Consider the following 20,320-nt stretch of genomic DNA (forward strand, 5'->3'; position numbering starts at 1 on the left):
CAGGGAGCTTTTTGCAGTCTCTTTCCTTTTCAATTTCTAAATTCGTAGGTTCTCCAAGTCTCAAATTTCTGTTCTCTCTAATGTTGGGGTAAGTGTGACATGGTTAGGGAGAAGTGGCAGCTCCAGTGGTTTGTGTCTTTTAATTTGTGACATTCTGCTCCCCACTTCCCCCAAGGGCTCCGGGTGCTATTTGGGACCTAAACCCAAAAGCGTGAGAGGTAATGAGGGGTTTCAAAAGCAGCCTAATTAAATGATGATAGCATCTAACCTCTATTTTTGCTTTTCAATTTGTGCACTACAAAAGTAATGACAAAGGTAATGCGCAGAGCAGCATTAGTCATAAAAGCCCAAAAGCGGACACAACCCAAATGTCTATCAATTGATGAATGGATAAATAAAATGTGGAATACTCATACAATGGAATATTATTCTGCATTAAAAAGGAGTGAAGTACTGATATATGCTACAACATGGTTGAACCTCAAAACATTATGCTAGTGAAAGAAGTCAGACACAAAGGACCGTGTAGCATATGATTCCATGTATATGAAATTTCCTGAATAGGCAAATCTACAGAAACGGGTAGATTAGTGGTTGCCAAGGGCTGGGGGGAGTAGCAGGAAATGAGGAGTGACTGCAAATGGCCATGGGGTTTATTTGGGGCTGTGAAAATGTTCTAAAATCGATCGTGGTGATGGCTGCACAACTCTGAATATATTTTTTAATATATGGTAATATAATACTGTTGAATTGTATATTTTTAATAGGTGAATGGTATGGCATGTGAATTACATGTCAGTAAGGCTGTTATTTTAAAAAGTAATACATAAACATTTTATAAAAGACTGAAACAATACAAGATATAGTAAAACAGAAGTTCCCTGTAAAGGTACTCTATTTTAGAATTTTAAATTATTATTATTACTATTATTTTGGCTGTGCCATGGGGCTTGTGGGATCTTAGCTCCCCAACCAGGGATTGAACCCGGACCACGGCAGCGAAAGCGCTGAGTCCTAACCACTGGATTGCCAGAGAATTTCCAAGAATTTTAAATTAAAAGTTTGATTTTTCATTGAATGCCACTGGTAAGCCTTGCACCAAAACCTAATGTTTGATTAGATCCTATAATAAGTTTCCTTGTGTTACTTTAATAAACTGTTGTTCTGAGGACCAGCTATTGGCAAAGCACACATTTTTACTAAAATTAACTAGAAATAGCACTTTGGGAACAAATCATAGTCTAGTACATTAAGGGGATGCCAAGGACCGTGGAATAAAACAGTTCTACAGGATGGCTGAGAAATTTTTCTTAATTGGAGCTTTTTTTTTTTTTTTGCAGTAAGTGGGCCTCTCACTGTTGTGGCCTCTCCTGCTGTGGAGCACAGGCTTTGGACGCGCAGGCCCAGCGGCCATGGCTCACAGACCCAGCCGCTCAGTGGCATGTGGGATCCTCCTGGACCGGGGCACGAACCCACGTCCCCTGCATCTGCAGGCGGACTCTCAACCACTGCGCCACCAGGTAAGCCCGCTTTTTTTTTTTTTTTAAACAGTCCCACCTCCTCATCCCACCCTTTTAACTGAGCAATAATTTGACTAAAAGTGCCAAAATACATCTCAGGGATTTATCCATGATAAGAGACCACAGTAAATGAATGAAGGTGTTAACACCATGAAGGGAGAGAGAAGCATTCACGATGCTCACCTTTATGATACGGATGTTGAGCATGTATCTCATTCTCTAGGAACCACCTTCTAGAGGCATCTGAAGGAGCAGCAGCTTTCTTTTCTGATTTCAAATGGAAGTCTTGTTCTTCAGCTTCCTCCCACTAAATACAAATAAATGAAAAAAAAATCCCACAAATTTGTGCTAATGCAAGTTCCTATAGTGAAGTAGCCCCTTTTGTCTCCTCTACTTTATATTTCCAAGGCACGTAGGATTTATTTGGTATTAGGGAATTTGGGTGCCTGTCTTGGCTCAAGGCTGTTGAAGAACCTTGAAAGCAGAGGCACTTCTGATGTCCCTACTATTCAATTCCTCAGAGTGCCATACAGGTCCCAACTGTCACTGAAATAGTTCATTTCAATACATTTCAGATCTCAAACCTTATGGGATTGAGTTTTTAAAATTAATGGATGGAAAGGTATCCATGAGAATGAAAGACATGCTCCAGGAAATAGTGCAGAAAGGTTGAAGGGGGCAGTTTTTCTGATGACCTTGGAGCCAGGATACCAACCGTGGACTGCCCACCTCCAGACTTTTCATGTGAAAAAGAAAAATACTTCTATCTTGCTTACAGTTACTGTTATTTTGGTTTTTGTTACTAATAGCTACATATAATTCCTAACTGTTCAAAGTCTTTTACGTTGCTAGTATAAAAAATTAGGTAAATTGAAGTAGTAATATTATACAATCAGCTAGAACAAATCCACGAGGTTGGGAAGTTGAGACACTAATGTAACTGAGAAAGACACTTAGTCATTCTTAGGTGGCATCAACATTGGACTTCTCTGAGCACTATGTATTAAAATTAGATCATCTTTAAGATCTTTTCAAACACAAATTATGTGGTTTGATGCTATTGCCATTTGATTATGTACTATTTCAAGATTTAAATGATTAATAACAAGAAGTTTGTAACACCATTCTTACCTTTTTAGCTTCCCCCTCCATCACTGCATTTAATACTTCCATTTCTTTCTTTCTGTTTTTCCGAAGCAGTTTGGCTACTTCCTGGTAACATTCATTTCGGGGTAGATCATCGCATCTTTGTTTATGTAAAGCCTGAATTCGCCAGTCAGTATTTAGACATGCTTGTTCAGCTTTTGCCAAATTTTCTTCAATTAACTAAGAACAATTCGTAAATTTCAGAAACAAGTTTAGACTACATAAAATACGGTATGCCCATTCAACGTATCCAAGTGTCCAGGACAGATGTTCACAACCCTGGTTGCATATTAGAATCAGTGTTTAAAACAAACTGATGTCCAGGCTCCACCACGTGTTTAAAACAAACTGATGTCCAGGCTCCACCACAAACCAACTAAATCAATCTCTTTATCAGCTGGATATTGGTACTTCTAGAAAGCTCTTCAAGTGGTTCTAATGTATAGCCAGGGTTGAGAACTTCTAGGCTAAGGGATGGGTGGAATTAAACAATTCCTATTTTTAGTCCTTTGAAAAGGAGTCAGAAGAACCTATTTTTACAGACTGGACAAAAGCCTATAAGGAAAAAAAAAGGGGGAGGGGATATTCTGGGGGGGAAGCCAAGGGACAGAACAGAAGGTAGGGAAATCTTACACTATTCCTGGCTTTTGGAACAGGGCCAGGCCCTGCCACAGACCCACTTAACATTTCGTTAAAGGGATAATCGACAAAGTTCTATGCTGAAGCCCTCAAATTCTATTTCCATTCATTTAAGCCAGCATTTCTGAAAGGATACTCCGCAAGAAATTCTATAAAATAAGTTTAAGAAAATTTCTTAAAGATTCACAGTGTGCCATATCCTCAAGCCTGGCATGGAAAAACCTAACTTTAAGACAGCACTTTCAATACTTGTCATCCCCATTTTATTTAATACTAGTTGTTGATATTCTACAGAATACACTTTGGAAACGCTGGCTTATATACCAGGCAGAGACCTGATGTTTTGCAACTAATCCACTCAGGGATAATTTCGGAGACTTAACAATGTAGGGCACTAAAATTTATAAAGTTATTCCCTATGTATTTTCTTCCAAGTCTTGAAATTCTCTAAGAGTATAAAAGACACATGTATATGGCTGTCAGTGAAGTAAGTAGCCTCTAAATAAAATAATGTGAATTTCTAGGAACTGTGATAACTGAAGCAAAGAAACAAATTAACTTTATAGAGTTCAATATTAAATTCCTTCTTTTAAAAGAATGGCAGATGGTAATTCCTCCTTCTATAGAGACACGAAATTTATCATATTTTTACCTTCTGAGTTTTTTGGTTCTGAGTTTGATCTGTTCCTATCGGTCTATGAAACATGTGTTCTTCAAGATCCACTTTTCGTTTATTGGCGTCTGCATCTTCTCTCATTTCTTTTGCAATAGCTTCTTGATTTCTAGTGAGATTCTGTTAAAGAAATCATTTAAAAAAAAAATCACCAATCCATATAATAATGAAGCTAGAACACAAAAACGTCTTTGCTCTTTTTCAGAATACCAAAACTAATCATCTAATTTTCAAAGTAAAGCAAACAGTGGTGACATCAGTGGAAATAAGAGTAAGGACCTCTGAAAATTCTCTCATCTATAAAAGCACTGAGATCACTGGCAAAACAAACTTTTTTCAGAACTCTGGAAATTAACTGAAGGCTTACAGCAATCTGGGGAGCATTTATTCATAAAAGTGGCTGAATCTTAGTAAGAAAGACGAACTTTATGGCATTTTAAACTTGCATTATTCCTATTCCATGCCACCCCTAAGCTCTGCCATTAGCTTTGAAAATCATTAGCCTGGCAGCCAATGGAGGGGACAAAATGGAGTTTAGGTCCTTGTAACTCCCATTCCCAGAGAACTGCCATCATCTGACTTGGAAGACCGCACTTTCAAGGCTGTTTTTATTTGACCTGACTCATAACTCACCTGTAGCCTTTTCCCTGGGGATGTCTGCTGAAAACAATCAGGGGAAACTGTTGGACATCGTGACTGTCCAAGGCAGTGGATCGCAGAGCAAACAACAGGCCAATCAAAAAGCTTTGTAGGAAAAGCTGGGGAATCAGATACCTATAGGGGGCTCTGAAATGCTCCAATAGATTCCAGGGACTTCAGAAGGCCGTGTGCATGTGTAAACAATGTGCACGTGCCAAGGGCTGTGTGAATGCTCAGGCCTGAGAAGGTCCTAAGCGCTCAGCTCTGGTGAACTGAGGTTTTGCAAAATCAGGAAGTGAAATCTAAGAGAGTTGTAAACTATCTGAGTGTTGAAAGTATGCCCGAAAATGATGCACACGGTGCCTCTCGGCAAGGACTAGAGGCTTTCTGGTTCAAGGGATCTAAGGAAATCTCTGTCTAGTCACCAGGCTACCTGAGTAGAGACTTCCGTGGCTACGCATGACAAAGAATACTTTACAGAGTAATTCAGAAAAGTCACTAAGCAAAGAAACAACAAGAAACCCTTAGGAGAGAAAAGAATGTGATTTCCAGAAATGTCCTCTTACTTAAAATAGCTAGTTTTCAACAAAAAATTACACGATATAACAAAAACCAAGGAAGTATGGCCCTACATGCTTTAAACAGACATTAACCACATGATCTCCAAAGAAGATATAAAAACGGACAATGAACATATGAAAAGGTGCTTGATATTAGTCAACAGGTAAACAACAAATGCTAATTGAGGAACATTCTACAATATATCTGGCCTATATACTTCAAAAGTATAAGTGTCATAAAATATAAAGACAAGACTCAGGAATGGTTCCAACTGAGAGGAGAATAAAGAGACATGACAACTGAAACAAATGGAGTAGCTTAGATTTTCTGTTGCTATAAAAGGCATGTTTAGGACAACTGATAAAATGTGAATACGGTTTATACAACAGATAATAGTATGTTAATGTGCTGATTTTGATCATTGTACTGTGATTATGTAATAAGGATTCCTTGTAGAAAATATACAATGAAGTATTCAGGGGCAAAAGAGCATAATGTCTGCAACTCAAACAGCTCAGGAAAAAAAAGTGTGTGTGTATAGACAGAAAGAGAAGGATAATGCAAACTTAGCAAAATGTTAATATTTGAGAATCTGAGAGAAGAATACTTTGAAATTTTTAGTATTTTCTTGCAAAATTTCTGTTAATTCTGAAATCATGCCCCCCGTGCCACCACCCCACCTCCCCCGCAGAAAAGATAGTAAAAAATAACCTCAAGCTTAGTTCAAATGAATGAATTCTAATTCAAAATCATAGGAGACTCAGTGTAAATTCCTGGGGCTAAGATTTAGAAAAAGTTCAGTGTAGAAACTTAAAGTGTTGTAGTTATGAATGGATGCTATGTTTTACATCTTAATGTGAGCAACAAACAATCATATGCACATTACCTGTTACGTATTTGTAGTTATCGCTAATTTCAAACTCAGTCTGACTTTAAGAGGACTGAAGGAAGTGAAAACGTGGTTTCAACATTAAATAAATGAGGAACATAATGCTTTTCCCCAACAAAAAATATCTACAGCAGGAAGAAAGTTTCCAGTGTCTTGGAAACTGAATTATACGTGCTAAAGTAGGTCCTTGCTGATTTGATTCCAGAAGATTCAAATTTCGAGTGCTTTACAGCTCTTACCTGACTTGCCTTGTAGGATCTTTGTGAAGTACTGGGTTAATTTTGCAGTCACTATTACACAGATATGAGAAAACTTAGTAAGTTAGTAAAAGATCCTGAGGCAAAATCTGGGGCTTACATCTGGTGCTTCAGACACTAGACTAAGTTGTTAAGAGAAACATGAATTAAAGAATTACAACAAACTGTGCATTCAGACATTCTGGCTACCTTACAATCCTGGATAACACTATACTCTTCTTGAAAAAAAAATAATAAAATGAACATTAAAAAACCTTGAATAAACTGTCTAAAAAGAGTTCGTACAAACTCTGCTTTTCTTATATTGGAGGTTGTTGATTTATACCTTCTCGTGAAGACTTTTTTGTGGTTCGAGCTCCAGATGTCTCATTCCTAGGTCTTTGGCAGCAATTTCTCGACCTCTCATACGTACCTACGGCCAAGTAACAAACTGTGAATACCGAAAATAATTTAATAATAATAGATTAAGTAATCTTGATATATGAACAACCCGCTAAATGCATTTAAAATAAGAGGGATTGGGTTTTTGAAACCAGAGTAATTGCCAATCTATTAACATTCACTGTGGAATCTAGAAATAACGTCTGAGTTAAAGTTAAGCATAATTTTCTAAAAAAGAAAACACAATTACCATATGCTCATCTGCCCAGACTGGGAGAACAGATGGCACTTCTTTCCATAGTACATTAGCCATATTATGAGTTAGAAAAACTTGAGCAATTTCAATTCACAGTGGATAAAAATACAAAATGTTTAAACTTATTCGATATAACATTTATTTAATGTTCTTTTTGATTAAACTTCTATACTTTTCTAAATTCGGTTTGGCAACTAGTAATTTCAAGTTAAAATTTACTGTGCACTGTTCAACCTGTACGTGCCCTGCTTGGACTTAGCCAATTTAAAGTTCACCTTTCTCAAAATCTGATTACTTGGGAGCTTTTCAGTCCTATACACTAGAGGATTTGGATCAGGAACTCTTTAGATAGAGACTCCTGGGAACTGTCTTAAATACTTGGCTGCCTAAAATGCTCATTCTTTAGGAGTGAGAATAACATGATATATGTTTCAGAACAAAACAAAACAAACTATAACCCATGAGGCATCTAACCTAATCATCGCATCCAACCAGTAAATGGTTAATGGTTGCATTACTACTTACACGCATAAGGCAAAGTGTTAGATATTGTAGACAAACTATCAAATACATATAATCAGAGAAACAAACAGTAAAAATTAGAGTATAGTGGGATGTGCAAGGACATGCATCCAAGGAGTAAAAAAACCACGGACGGAAAACCAGTTCACCTTAAATAGGTTCCTGAGAAAGCAGTTAGCTCAGAGGTGGGGATACTTGAGTTGATGAGGCAAGAGTAGTTATAATGCTAAGAGGTGGAGGAGATGTTTGGCATAGCAAATAATGCTTTTTAGGAATTTCAATTACAGAAGCTCTTGTGCTCATGAATTTTCAGAGATACAAACAGCTATGTACCAGAGCAAAACAGATCAACTTTGCTTGCTACTAACAGATGTCTGTGTCACTTGTACGTGTCACTTTGGACTCAAGCTGCCTTTCCTGCTGGCACCTGAACGGTGAGTAGAGGAGCTTCTGCTATTTAGCAGGGCCAGAGCTCACTATCAGACCAGGGAGACGGAAGGGCAGGAGGCTGGAATGGGAGGCAGAGGCCAGATCGTGCCACTGAAAGGACTTGACAGGATTCTTTCACCAAAAAAACTGCCTTCCACTATCTCAAAGGGGTTTGGAATAAAGAGATCAGAGTTCTAAGACTGTATTACTTTTGGGGAAGAACATAGATTTTCTAGAATAATGAATTACCAACCTCATTTACTAGATGAGATAGTTAAAAGAAATCATGGATTTTAAAAACCAACTTAAAGTTAATTGGCTTTAAACAAAACAAAGTATTATCTCATGCTATAAAAAGAGATAATAGATTATTAATATAGATGAATGAAAATCTTAAGAAAAATTTAAATATTTACTACTTTATCAAAAGCAAGTTTGAAACTCCTTAATTAGTTTACTAATTCAATGCAATCCTAATAAAAATTCCAATAGGATGGGGGGATTCAGAGAGAGAGAGAGAGAGATAAAATTTTCAAAGTCTATTTGAAATGATAAGCATTTGAGAATACTGAAGAAAACTCTTTTTTTTTTTTTTGCGGTACGCGGGCCTGTCACTGCTGTGGCCTCTCCCGCTGCGGAGCACAGGCTCCGGATGCCAGGCCCAGCGGCCATGGCTCACGGGCCCAGCCGCTCCGCGGCATGTGGGATCTTCACGGACCGGGGCACGAACCCGTGTCCACCTGCATCGGCAGGCGGACTCTCAACCACCGCGCCACCAGGGAAGCCCCCAAGAAAACTCTTTAAAAGGCACACTAATTATGGTAATTAGGCCTACTAATTAGTAAAACATTACACAGGTGTTATTCACACAGTGTGGTACTGGCTTAGGAATAGACAGCAAAGGAGGAGATCAAGTTTATAAGGGAACTGAACATTTAATAACCATCAGCTGGCAAAATGACTTCGCTAATATTCAACAAATGCTGCTGGGAAAATTGACTTGCCTTTGGAAAGAAGTAAGTTTGGTTCCTAACTCATTCCTTACATTCAATTTTCAGACACATCAGGGGCTGGCAAACTTTTCCTGTAAAGGGTCTCAGAGTTAAATACTGAGGCTTTGTGGGACATCGTTTGTGCCAGCTATTCACCTCTGCTGTTGTAGTGCGAAAGCAGCCAAAGAAATATGTAAACAAATAAGTGTGATCGTTTTCCAATAAAACTTATTTATGGTCACTGAAATTTGAATTTCATGTTTTAAAAATTTAATATAATTTTCATGTCATGAATTATTATTCTTTGATTCCGATTTTTTTTAACCACTGAAAATGTTAAAACCATTGTAACTCACGAGCCTTAACAAAACAGGTGGTGGGTCAGATTTGCTGGCACACAATAATCTGCTGACTCTTAGGGACTTCCCTGTGGTGCAGTGGTTAAGAATCCACCTGCCAATGAATGGGACACGGGTTCGAGTCTTGGTCCGGGAAGATCCCACATGCCGCGGAGCAACTAAGCCTGTGCGCCACAACTACTGAGCCCACGCTCTACAGCCTGCGAGCCACAAGTACTGAGCTCGCATGCCACAACTACTGAGGCCTGCGCGCCTAGAGCCCATGCTCCACAACAAAAGAAGCCACCGCAATGAGAAGCCCGCGAACCTCAATGAAGAGTAGCCCCCACTCGCCACAACTAGAGGAAGCACGCGCGCAGCAACAAAGACCCAACACAGCCATAAATAAATAAATAATTAAAAAGATAATCAAAGATTAAAAAAAAACAGAAAACTACAGAACTAGAAGAAAATAGGCATAAGTGGTAATATAACCTTAAATGGGAAGGTTAATTAACATGACAGAAAACCTAGAAGTCATAAAAAACTAATGAAGTTGGTTATCCAAAAATTAAAATATTTTACATAATGAAAAAAAGACACTGCAAACATTCTTAAGAGTCAAGAAACACAGACTGAGCAAAACATTCTCAACAGACAAAAGGATTAATGCCCTGAGTATGCTGTGAGGCAAGCACTATAGCCACATATAACTGCTGAGTCACTTAAAATGTGATAGTCCTAATTGAGGTGTGCTACAAGTATAAACTGACTATTAGATTTCCGAAGACTTCGTACAAACAGAAGGTAAAACATCTCAATGACAATGTATACTAATTACATACTGCAAAGGTAACTTCAGATATACTGAGTTAAATATTATTAAAATTAATTTCACCTGTTTCTTCTTACTTTTTAATGTGGCCATTAGAAAACTTAAAATTACCCATGTGGCTCACATCATATTTCTATTGGACACTGCTGCCCCAAATGATAAAAGAGCCTGTGTAAATTGGTAAGAAAAAGAGTAACTTGGTAGAAAAATGGAAAAACGATTTAGATATGCAATTTTTAGTTCTACAAACGAAGATAAATAAATGAAGAGACTGGGCTTCCCTGGTGGCGCAGTGGTTGAGAGTCCGCCTGCCGATGCTGGGGACACGGGTTCGTGCCCCGGTCTGGGAAGATTCCACATGCCGCGGAGTGGCTGGGCCCGTGAGCCATGGCCGCTGAGCCTGCGCGTCCGGAGCCTGTGCTCCGCAACGGGAGAGGCCCGCGTACCCCCCGAAAAAGTAAATATAAATAAATAAATAGACAGTTAACCTATCACCTATCAGACTGGCAAATATTAAGACTGATGCACTCCAAATTGACTAGGGTATCGGTACTCTTATATATATATTTTTTTTTTTTTTTTTGCGGTACGCGGGCCTTCCACCACCGTGGCCTCTCCCGCCGCGGAGCACAGGCTCTGAACGCGCAGGCCCAGCAGCCATGGCCCACGGGCCCAGCCACTCCGCGGCACGCGGGATCCTCCCGGACCGGGGCACGAACCTGCGTCCCCCACATCGTCAGGCGGACCCCCAACCGCTGCGCCACCAGGGAAGCCCGTACTCTTATATTCTCAAAATACCTAAGTGGATTCATTTTTGGAGGACAATCTGGCATACCTTGGAATTTATTCAACAAAAATATGTGTGCAACTACTCAAAGATTTGTACCGAGAATGCACGATCTAGCAGTGTTTTGTACAGCAGAATACTGCAAACAACCTAAATGTCCAACAGCAAAGGATTAGTTAAGTAAACTATGACATGTCCATATAATGGAATACTATGCAACCATAAAAAAGAGAAAGATATATAGCCATTTTAAAATAATTTATCTCTGGGGATGAAATGAGAGAAGAGTGGAGAAGGTCCATTTTAACTCCATATATTTTATAATGGAAATCTTTCCAGAGTGGCGATGTGTAAATTTTTATATTAAAAAGGAGCATTTCCCTTACTTCGCAATTAACTTCATGCTTAATTGATACTTCTCTAAAAGAGACAGTCATCAAGGACACTCGTCAACCTGACCCATCTTCCTGGCATTTCTAAAACATTTAGCCATTAATGAAATATAAAAGAGAATAAGAATAGCTGGGGGCAGGGCAGAATTACATAAAACTAAAGGGGCTGTTTAGTATCCCTTGTGAACTCTAGGAATATTATTTAACTTGCAGGTGTTCGTTACATTTAAGTAAGAGTTAATGGAGATAATGTATGAGAACTAAGAATAATAAACCTTTCTCTCAATTTCATCATCCCGTCTTCTTAGCTCCATTTCGCGCTGTTCTTGCTGAAGCTGCAAAAGACGCCTTCTTGCAGCATCTTGTAAGTGCACTTCCTTCACTTTCAACTCTCTTTTCACAGCAGCTAGTCTTAAACACAAAATACATCAAGAGGAATAAATAAAATCATTTCCCAATATATATTTAAATGGAAAAATACTATGTTTCACAACAATGAAAGGCCTGCCACCTATTTTGGTCCGCTTTCCCAATTCAGCTGGTGCCATCGTAACATGGGTTTTTATAATATATAAATGAAAACGCTCAATTACAAAACAAGCCTGCATCCATGAAAATGACAAGTCCGCCTGCAACTGGCTATTTCTTCATACTCAAAAATTCTCTTTAACAGGTCCACTACTCAGATCACCTCAATACAATTAATATCCTTTATCTGAGAAGAGGCGGCCCCCAAATACTCCAATGTTACCAAAGATTATGTATGCTTGTTCTTTTAGAATTTTAGAAGGCTGATGGCTCAGTTCAGTAATTTTTTTAAATTCACACCAGAAATCTGTTTCATAGTCCTATCCAAAAATAAGAATCAACAAATACTTACAGAAGTGATTTTCCCAACAATTAGCCTTAATCTCAATGCTTATCCCATGATCTTAACTAATTTAAACATTTTGCCTTATTAATGTATTATTGAATAAGCATTTAATACTTCTTTTCCTGTCCTCCAAAGTATGAAATGTACAATGAGACAATCATTTTATGTTTCATTTTCAGGTCACACAGATATGTTTAAAACACAATTTAAAAAATTATACTCCACTAAAGATGATTTACCCAGCATTGTGCTGCTAGGCATTTCTGCCCACCGTAAAAGGTACCTTAGATCTTGTATTACTTCTGAATAATCAGAGCAAGTTATATTATACCCAGTATAGCTTTAGAATTACAGTTTACTATATGCCAATTTTTGGAAAAATATATTATAATTTCTTTTTGTTAGCTTAAACATTTGTTTAATGGAAATAGCAGAGCTGGGTAATACTATACCAAGTGAAACTGTATATAATTATATATAATTTCATAATAATGAAAGAAATAAAAATTATTAAAATAACTCAGATGTCCAGCTTTTTTCAAAGTGTTAAACATACTTTTGTCTTTGCTGTATCATCATCTCCTCCTCTTGTAAGAGCGTTTCTCTCCTTGTTTCTTCAGCTTTACGAAGCGGTTCCTGTTTTTGGTACCAAGCTTCATCTTCAACTCTTTGCTGGTCTACTTCAGCTTGCATGTCTTCAACTGCCTGCCTAGAGTAGATAATATTTATTATTATAACAAAACGCAAATAAGAAAACTGAGTAATTTAAGTCCAAGAACGAACAAAACACAAAATGTATACCTCATTAACATGTAACTGTTTTACTTCCATATGCAAGAATACCTTTAAAGATATTTCCATCCTTCAAACTCTGATTTTATACAACTTAATAATTTACATGTCTTTTTCATAAAAATTTTGATTATAATAGATTTTGTTTTTATCAAAGAACAACCGTTGCATGATTACCTCTCTTTTAAGTAATCCAGTTCATCATCCCTTATTCTTTCTCGTTCCTGTGTCTGACAGTCCACAATAAACTTTGGATATTGATTAAATACTGGGTATTGCCCTTTTGTCAGTGCCACAAAAACATCAAGCATGCTGTCTGGATGAATATCAGTGGGCGTGGTATCCATGAGACGATAAACTTCTCTAATTACAGCACTTATATCCAGGTTATTCCGATGGTGAAAAAAATACTGTAAGGAAACTTCGTGTTTAAATTGAGACTGACCTAGTAAAGCAATTAAGGTAGAACTAAAACGAGTTTAAACACGTAAATGTGAATTTATCTTTAAGAGGATTTTTTTTTTTTTTGCAAATTCACTGAAGCGTTTCGTAACCCAAGTTTTAAAATGAAGATCCAGTTTCATATTTAGAAGAATAAATTTATACAACCACATTATGAAATTTTGAAATAAAACTTTTAAAATGTTAACTCAAAATGAAGGCTTCCTTCATAATAGAAGACTGCTTCAACAACGAAATAAATTCTTCTACTGGAATTTTTTTCTTCAAAATTCAAAATAAGTAAATTCAAAACTAAACTAGCCTTTGAAAATAACCTTGATTTTTTAAAAATATCTGACATGTTTCCACATTATCTTGTTCTGCTGGTAGATCCAAATTCTAGTATATATACACACATCCATACATAGATGTACACATCTTGTGATCATGAAGTACAAATAGAGTTTAATTTGATAGGAACCACAAAATAAGTAACAAACAAACAAAACCAACTTAATTCATCCTGTTACCAAAAGAACCTCTCCCTTTAAAAACTACCTCTAACGCTTTCTTTCAGCCACTGGCCTCAAAATTCTCCTAGTTCCCATTCTGCATGTGTAATAAGTATCCAGATTATCGCAGACCAGCTGGGTCACTGATAAAATCATGCACAGAATAAACAACGACCCAACTGTTAAACATCCTTTAAACAGGCAAAAAGCACAAAACTCCAATATTATCATGATTCTTCTCCGAAGCTATGATTTTGGGACTAGTAGTCAAGCTATGACTGACTACAGCTATGTAAGGGCCAGGAGGCAGTGGTATAACTTATTCTCCGCTATATTCTTACCACCTGGCACCAGTACCTGACATATAGTAGGTACTCAATAAATACGTGGATTTTTAACTGAAATAAATGAAATTTGAGAACCACTACTTAAGAACAAGGATATGTACCTCAAAATCATCTTTAAGATTACAGTTGAGCAAAGGAGCTCTAGAACATATGTTGTAGGCCACAACAGTCATCAGGAGGAATGAAGGATGGTTGGAAAAGACATTATCGAATAATTTTAGCCACTCCTCTCTGGTCAGTACTTCCGAGAACACAGTTTCAAGAAGAGGCCAGGCATACAGCTAAAATAAATAAGAAAAAATGTATTAGTTCTTGAGGGAAAAGTCATAACAGCCATTGCTAATATGCTCATTTGGTTTAGATACTAAAATCATTATATTAAGAACATAACTATGGAAAGAACTACTCTAATTTGGGCTCTTCTTTACAGACTTTCAGGAAAGCAGTTTAATGAAGAAAAAAATGGAATACTATTAAAAGCATAACAGTAGTATGTTTATTATATTCTTTCAAGAAAATACCGTCTTATTTATACCAGAACCAATGCTAGCTTCCAAAATAAGTTGTTATTCTAAAAACCTTACGTTTCTTACCTGGGAAGTGATATCATGATTTATGAAGTGTTGCAGGAGTTCCTTGTCATGAAATGCCAAAACATTTTCTATCATACTAAGAATATTGATAGGAGGATTAGGAAAATATTCAAACCAGTGTTGACACCAATTGACTATGAAGAAAAAAATTGAAAATTTACCTTTACCTTTCTATATCATCAAAGAGCTTTGCAGTTCTTAAATGTATCCACTCTTTATATCCTCAACATGCCCATTAATAAGGAAAACATAACTCTTTAAACTCTAGAACAATAGATTTTAAAACTCCATCATGTTACCGCGGTATTTTAGGCTTATAGAATATTCCCGTTTCTTCAGAGCAGTCAATGAGAAAGTGTCAACTAAAACAAACCAACCTTCCCGAAGTATTCCTGGTGGCAGCTATGAGGCTCTGCTTCCTGCTGGCTTGTGTGCCGCGTGTATCTAGATTTCTCCTGGTTAACAAAATGACCCTCCTCAAAAAGGTCCCTATTTAAGTCTTTGATAAAATGTGATCAATGTTAAATGGCAATCTCCTCAAATCTACTAAAATTCATTCCTAATTAAAGAGTCCCATTTCTAGGAAAAGACTGTTCTATAGCTATGGTAACAGGCAGTCACCAGGACTGGTTTTAAATCTAACTGATCAATGACAACTTGTTTCAGTAAACTTGACTTTGAAAACCAACCGATCAGTGACAGCTGCAGCAGTGTCCTCTGAAAGTCAGCCAATAGAAAGGAGAATCCATTCCACTGAAGAGGCTTCTAAGGCTGACTTTAACTCAGTCTCACTAGTAACCAGCACAACCCCCAAAACATTCTTTTCCAAAAACCCTAGGAAGATGATCAGTTTCATTGCTCAATGAACCTATGTCTAACCACCACAACTTTCCATAATTATTAAATTCAGATTTTTTATTTTAAATACTGAGCTGGGGTTTCATGTTTTGACGATAAGGTCTTTCTCAAATTAGCAAATGGTCTGATCAGAATATTGGATTACATATGGTTTATTCCATTATTTCATTTATTAGTTAAGTATTTAGATTTGAGTTAATATTTAAGTCATAAATAAAATCTTGCAAAAACTAAGCTTTAAAAGAAACATTTCAGCTTCTTTATAAGTTATGCTCTTAATAAGTTATGCTCTTATGCTTATAATAAGTTATGCTCTTAATAAGTTAACTTTAACAGAAAAATCCAACCTCTCCTAAGTAAGTACCTATGATGTCCCAGACACTGCTAGTTTTGGGAATTTTAAAACACCACACACATACACAAAGCCCTCTTATATTTAATCTTCATCAATAGAACAGCTTTTCAATTAAGCAAGAGGGAAACCCTGTTTTATACAGTAAACGTCTCCTCTTGTATTCTGCTAGGTGCCACCACACAGAAGTATGGGGTAGAGGACCTAGAGACAGAATTGACTGAGAGGAGAATCAAGAGAAATGGACATCGTGTGGAGGCCCTTCACTAAACCTGAAGAATTTCCTCCTGGTTATAAGAGGAACTCTAAAGAGTGCTTAAAAATGACTTTTATAAACATATTCCAAGTTATACATAGAAGTAACTATATTCCTTCACAATTTCTCCTTGGCCCCAACTAGACTGTAACCTGAAAGCCAAGACAATGGCTTATCCCAAAGCAGGGCTAACATTTAGCTGAAGCTCAGTTTATTGAATAAAACTAGTTTGAGACCCTTGATGAAAATCCATAGCTACTCATGCTGACTGTCATGGATCTTTTAGATTTAGATTTCAGTTTCAGAAGAGAATCCTTTCCCAAACAGAAACTCTGTACCTATTCAGCATTAACTTCCCATTCCTACTTCCCCAGCCCTGGTAACCTCTGATCTACTTTCTGTGCCTATGTGAGAAATTTCACATAAATCTGTCCTTCAGTGTCTAGCTTTTTTCACTAAACATGTTTCCAAGGCTCATCCATGTTGTAGCAGGCGTCAGAATGTCATTGCTTTCTATGGCTGAATAATATTCCACTGTATATATACAGATATGGTTTCTCCATTCATCTGTTAATGGACATTTGGGTTGTTTCCATCTTTTGGCTATTGGGAATAATGCTCCACAAACATATTTGTATACCAGTATCTATTTGAGTCTCTGTTTTCAATTTTTGGGGGGATATCCCTAGGAGTACAACTGTGGGGTTATATGGTAATTCTATGTTTAACTTTTTGAGGAACCACCAAACTGTTTTCCACAGTGACTGCACCATTTTACATTTCTATCAGCAATGTACAAAGGTTACAATTTTTCCACATCCTTGCCAACTCTTATTTTCTTTTAAATTACAGCCATCCTAGCAGGTATGAAGTGGTGTCTCACTGTGGTTTTGATCTGCATTTCCCTAATGACTAATGATCCTGGGCATCTTTTCATGGGCTCAGTAGCTCATTTGTACATCTTCTTTGGAGAAACATCCATTCAAGCCCTTGCCCATTTTTAAATTGGATTGTTCATCTTTTGTTCTTGTTTCTTTTCCTTTTAAAACTCTTTAGTGTTATTGACAGGGTAAACTACCCTTTAGTGGAATCAATTAGAACATTCATATTTTATGACCTAATGATACCAATTCTGGGACTCCAACCAAAAGAAATTATTATAAATTTACGAATGTGAAGCTAGTCACAACATTGTTACTTTTAATACATAAAAATTAGAAACAACCTAAATGTCCAACAATAAAACATTAAAATAGACCATGTACATTATAGAATTACAATAAACAATAAAATGTTTACAAAGTGTATACAAATAAGAGAAATGTATATATATGAAATAAAAGTAGTATAATTATAAAAATAAAAAACCCTAGAAGTCTAACAGTTGGGGGATACATTATGGTATAAGATGAAATATTATATAGGCAATAAATTATATTTTTTAAGATATTTAATGATTTAGGGAAATGCTCTTAAAAGAAATTCATTAATATATCATCAAGATTGTTTCTGAGGAAGAGGAATAGTCATGAATTTTCTTTTCTTTTGTATATTTTCTTATATTTCCTCCAATGATTGGTAAAAACTTACTAAAGCAAATACAGCATAATAAAATGAACGAAAATCTGTAAAGAGAACTAAAATAGTCACAGTATGTACGCTGGGATCTTTTTATTTCTACTTTTCAGAATTTTATTGTTATAGTTAAGTGCTTATCTCCTTTGTACAAGAAAAATACATACAAAAATGTTACTTTTGTTAAACCAGTGTTGGTTTAATTTGGATCCAGTTCATTAACCATTTAGCTGATTTTACTAATACGAAAAAAAATGACTCACTTTTTAGTGTAGATGATAATGATGAGGCAGTAACACAAAGGGAGTACAGCTATAGGTTCTGAGTGCCTGGGTTCAAATCCTTATTCTGTCATTAACCTAATCATGGAACTTAAGCTCTCTGTGCCTCAGTTTCCTCAACTATAAACAGGGAATAATAATATATAACACCTACCCTACAGGACTGCTGTACAGTTAAATGAGTTAATAGAGGCAAAACCCTTAGAATGGTACCTGGTACACAGGAAGTTCTCATTAAATGTTAGCTATGGATGATGAGAATGTGCCTGCCAACACCTGCCACATTACGCATCGTGTGCTAAATGCTTTACATACTTACTGCAGTCTTATGAATAATAACTGACTTTCAATAAGTGAAACATCTGCTTCCTTCTTACTAACAAAATCTAGCCTGTAACAGTATCTTCTAAAATGCAACCATCCAAACTTCATTGTAAGTAAAAAGGTTTATTTATGTATAAATGTCCAAACTCTCCATTTTATGCTCTATGTCTGACTGTCTCACACTAGAATTGTTAAACGTTGCAAAGGTATCGGAAAATGTATAAGTATCTACTCTTGCTTTCATTATTTACTTATTTACTTACTTATAAGAGTAGCAACAACTTCAAAACAGATGAGCTGGTTGTTCTGGAACAATTTTACAAATGGAAATGCCAGAAGTGGAAGATACGGTGTATCACTAAAGATGGTGGACCAGTGAGCTAATGCGGAGAGGGTTCTGTGAATAAAATAAGGAAAGACCAGAAAAGCTTGTTAAAATTTATTTGAATAAATAATACACTCACATGATGAAAAATGATAAAGAAGGTAAATGTGGTGAAATTCAGGTGTGTCTGTTTTCCCACGATTAGACTGAGGTTATAAGTTTTCGGCAAAAATACCGCAAAAGTGATGTGCAACACACGGATAGGATTTATTACTGGTGATTTTAAATTTGATTACTTGGTTAAGGAGGTGTCTGCTAAGTTTCTCTACTATGAAATCACCATTTTCCCATTTGTAATTAATAAATATCTTGGGGGAGATACACATTGCTGCAAAATACTGAACATACATACCTCTGTAATACTCTGAGTAGTTTCCTACTTTTGATGGGGTATTTCTTCTGAAGGTTGAGAAATGCCACATGAATACCTTTATCTATAAGGTTACTAAATGCAGTATGATTTTCAGGCAGCTGTAGCAGAGAGCGCCAAATGAACATTCTGAAATTAAAACATAATTTTAACCAAGAAAAATTAGGGGAATAAGATTGATTTAACATGCAAGAATTTAAATTTTACCTGTATTTCGTTGGATATTCACCATAGCCTTTTAATAAGATCTGTAAACGCTTTTTGTTTAATCCATCTGAAAACTCATTCTGTAAAGAAAAAAAAAATAGTATCAATAAGTGACATAATCTTAAAACTGAAAAGGTAATCTAGTCCACAGTGGCTTTCCAACTTTGGAAGACAATACACAGTAAAATATATTTTATATCATGGAACTCTCCACACACACACACACACAATCTTTCTCTCTCTTGAGTATGCATATACACAGCAGATAAAGTTTATGACATATTTTTTTACCCTGTAACAGGGTTTGACAAACTTTTGCTGTCAAAGGTCAGAGAGTACATATTTTAGGCTTTGTGGGTCAAGAGGCAGAATCAAGCATATTATGCAGGTACTTATATAACCATTTAAAATGCAATCATTTAAAAATATAAAGATCATCCTTGGCTTGGGTAGCCAGATTGGGCCCATGGGCCGTCCTCTGTCAACCCCTGTAGCAAGAGCAATGCGTCTGGATAATTTTTTCCTCTCTTGATCCTTCCACCTCTTTTATTTTTTTGCACTTTTAACTTTTAAGTCAATTTTTATCTTAATGGAAAAACATTTTATAGATGTTAGGATCATAAAGCCATTTTCATAGATTATCTCGTTTAAGCCTAAAAACTATATGAAACAGATGAGACGTTTTGTCTTCCTTTCTTTGAGAAAATGGGAAGGTCAGAGAAGTTCAGCAACTTGCTTAAGATCACAAATCTGTTGAGTCTTGGCTCAAGACTCAAAGCCACATTTTCTGACTTAGTTCAGTGCTCTTTTCACCACATAAGAAACAGGTAATCAAAGTGTAAGAGGGAGGTGAGGGACAGCCCAAGATGATGGTGAATGAAGATCCCCGTTGGAGAG

At 36.6% G+C, this 20,320-nt stretch overlaps 1 protein-coding gene across 3 annotated transcripts in view; it reads right to left on the reverse strand.

The window, feature by feature from the left end:
• TBC1D31 (TBC1 domain family member 31) overlaps positions 1-20,320 on the reverse strand; it is a 60,537-nt gene that overhangs the window by 7,687 nt on the left and 32,530 nt on the right. For all 3 annotated transcript variants that reach the window (XM_029223155.1, XM_029223154.1, XM_029223157.1), the window contains exons 9-20: positions 19,424-19,503; positions 19,199-19,345; positions 18,725-18,858; positions 14,816-14,949; positions 14,324-14,503; positions 13,100-13,332; positions 12,687-12,839; positions 11,532-11,667; positions 6,650-6,736; positions 3,958-4,098; positions 2,652-2,846; positions 1,704-1,827 (exon numbers count right to left, since the gene is read on the reverse strand). In XM_029223155.1, coding sequence (XP_029078988.1) covers positions 1,704-1,827; positions 2,652-2,846; positions 3,958-4,098; positions 6,650-6,736; positions 11,532-11,667; positions 12,687-12,839; positions 13,100-13,332; positions 14,324-14,503; positions 14,816-14,949; positions 18,725-18,858; positions 19,199-19,345; positions 19,424-19,503 — 1,744 coding nt within the window. The remainder of the gene's footprint in view (positions 1-1,703; positions 1,828-2,651; positions 2,847-3,957; positions 4,099-6,649; positions 6,737-11,531; positions 11,668-12,686; positions 12,840-13,099; positions 13,333-14,323; positions 14,504-14,815; positions 14,950-18,724; positions 18,859-19,198; positions 19,346-19,423; positions 19,504-20,320) is intronic.

The sequence above is a fragment of the Monodon monoceros genome, unplaced genomic scaffold (genome assembly GCF_005190385.1).
Source record: "Monodon monoceros isolate NGI ecotype Baffin Bay Population unplaced genomic scaffold, NGI_Narwhal_1 Super_Scaffold_14, whole genome shotgun sequence".
NCBI lineage: Eukaryota > Metazoa > Chordata > Mammalia > Artiodactyla > Monodontidae > Monodon > Monodon monoceros.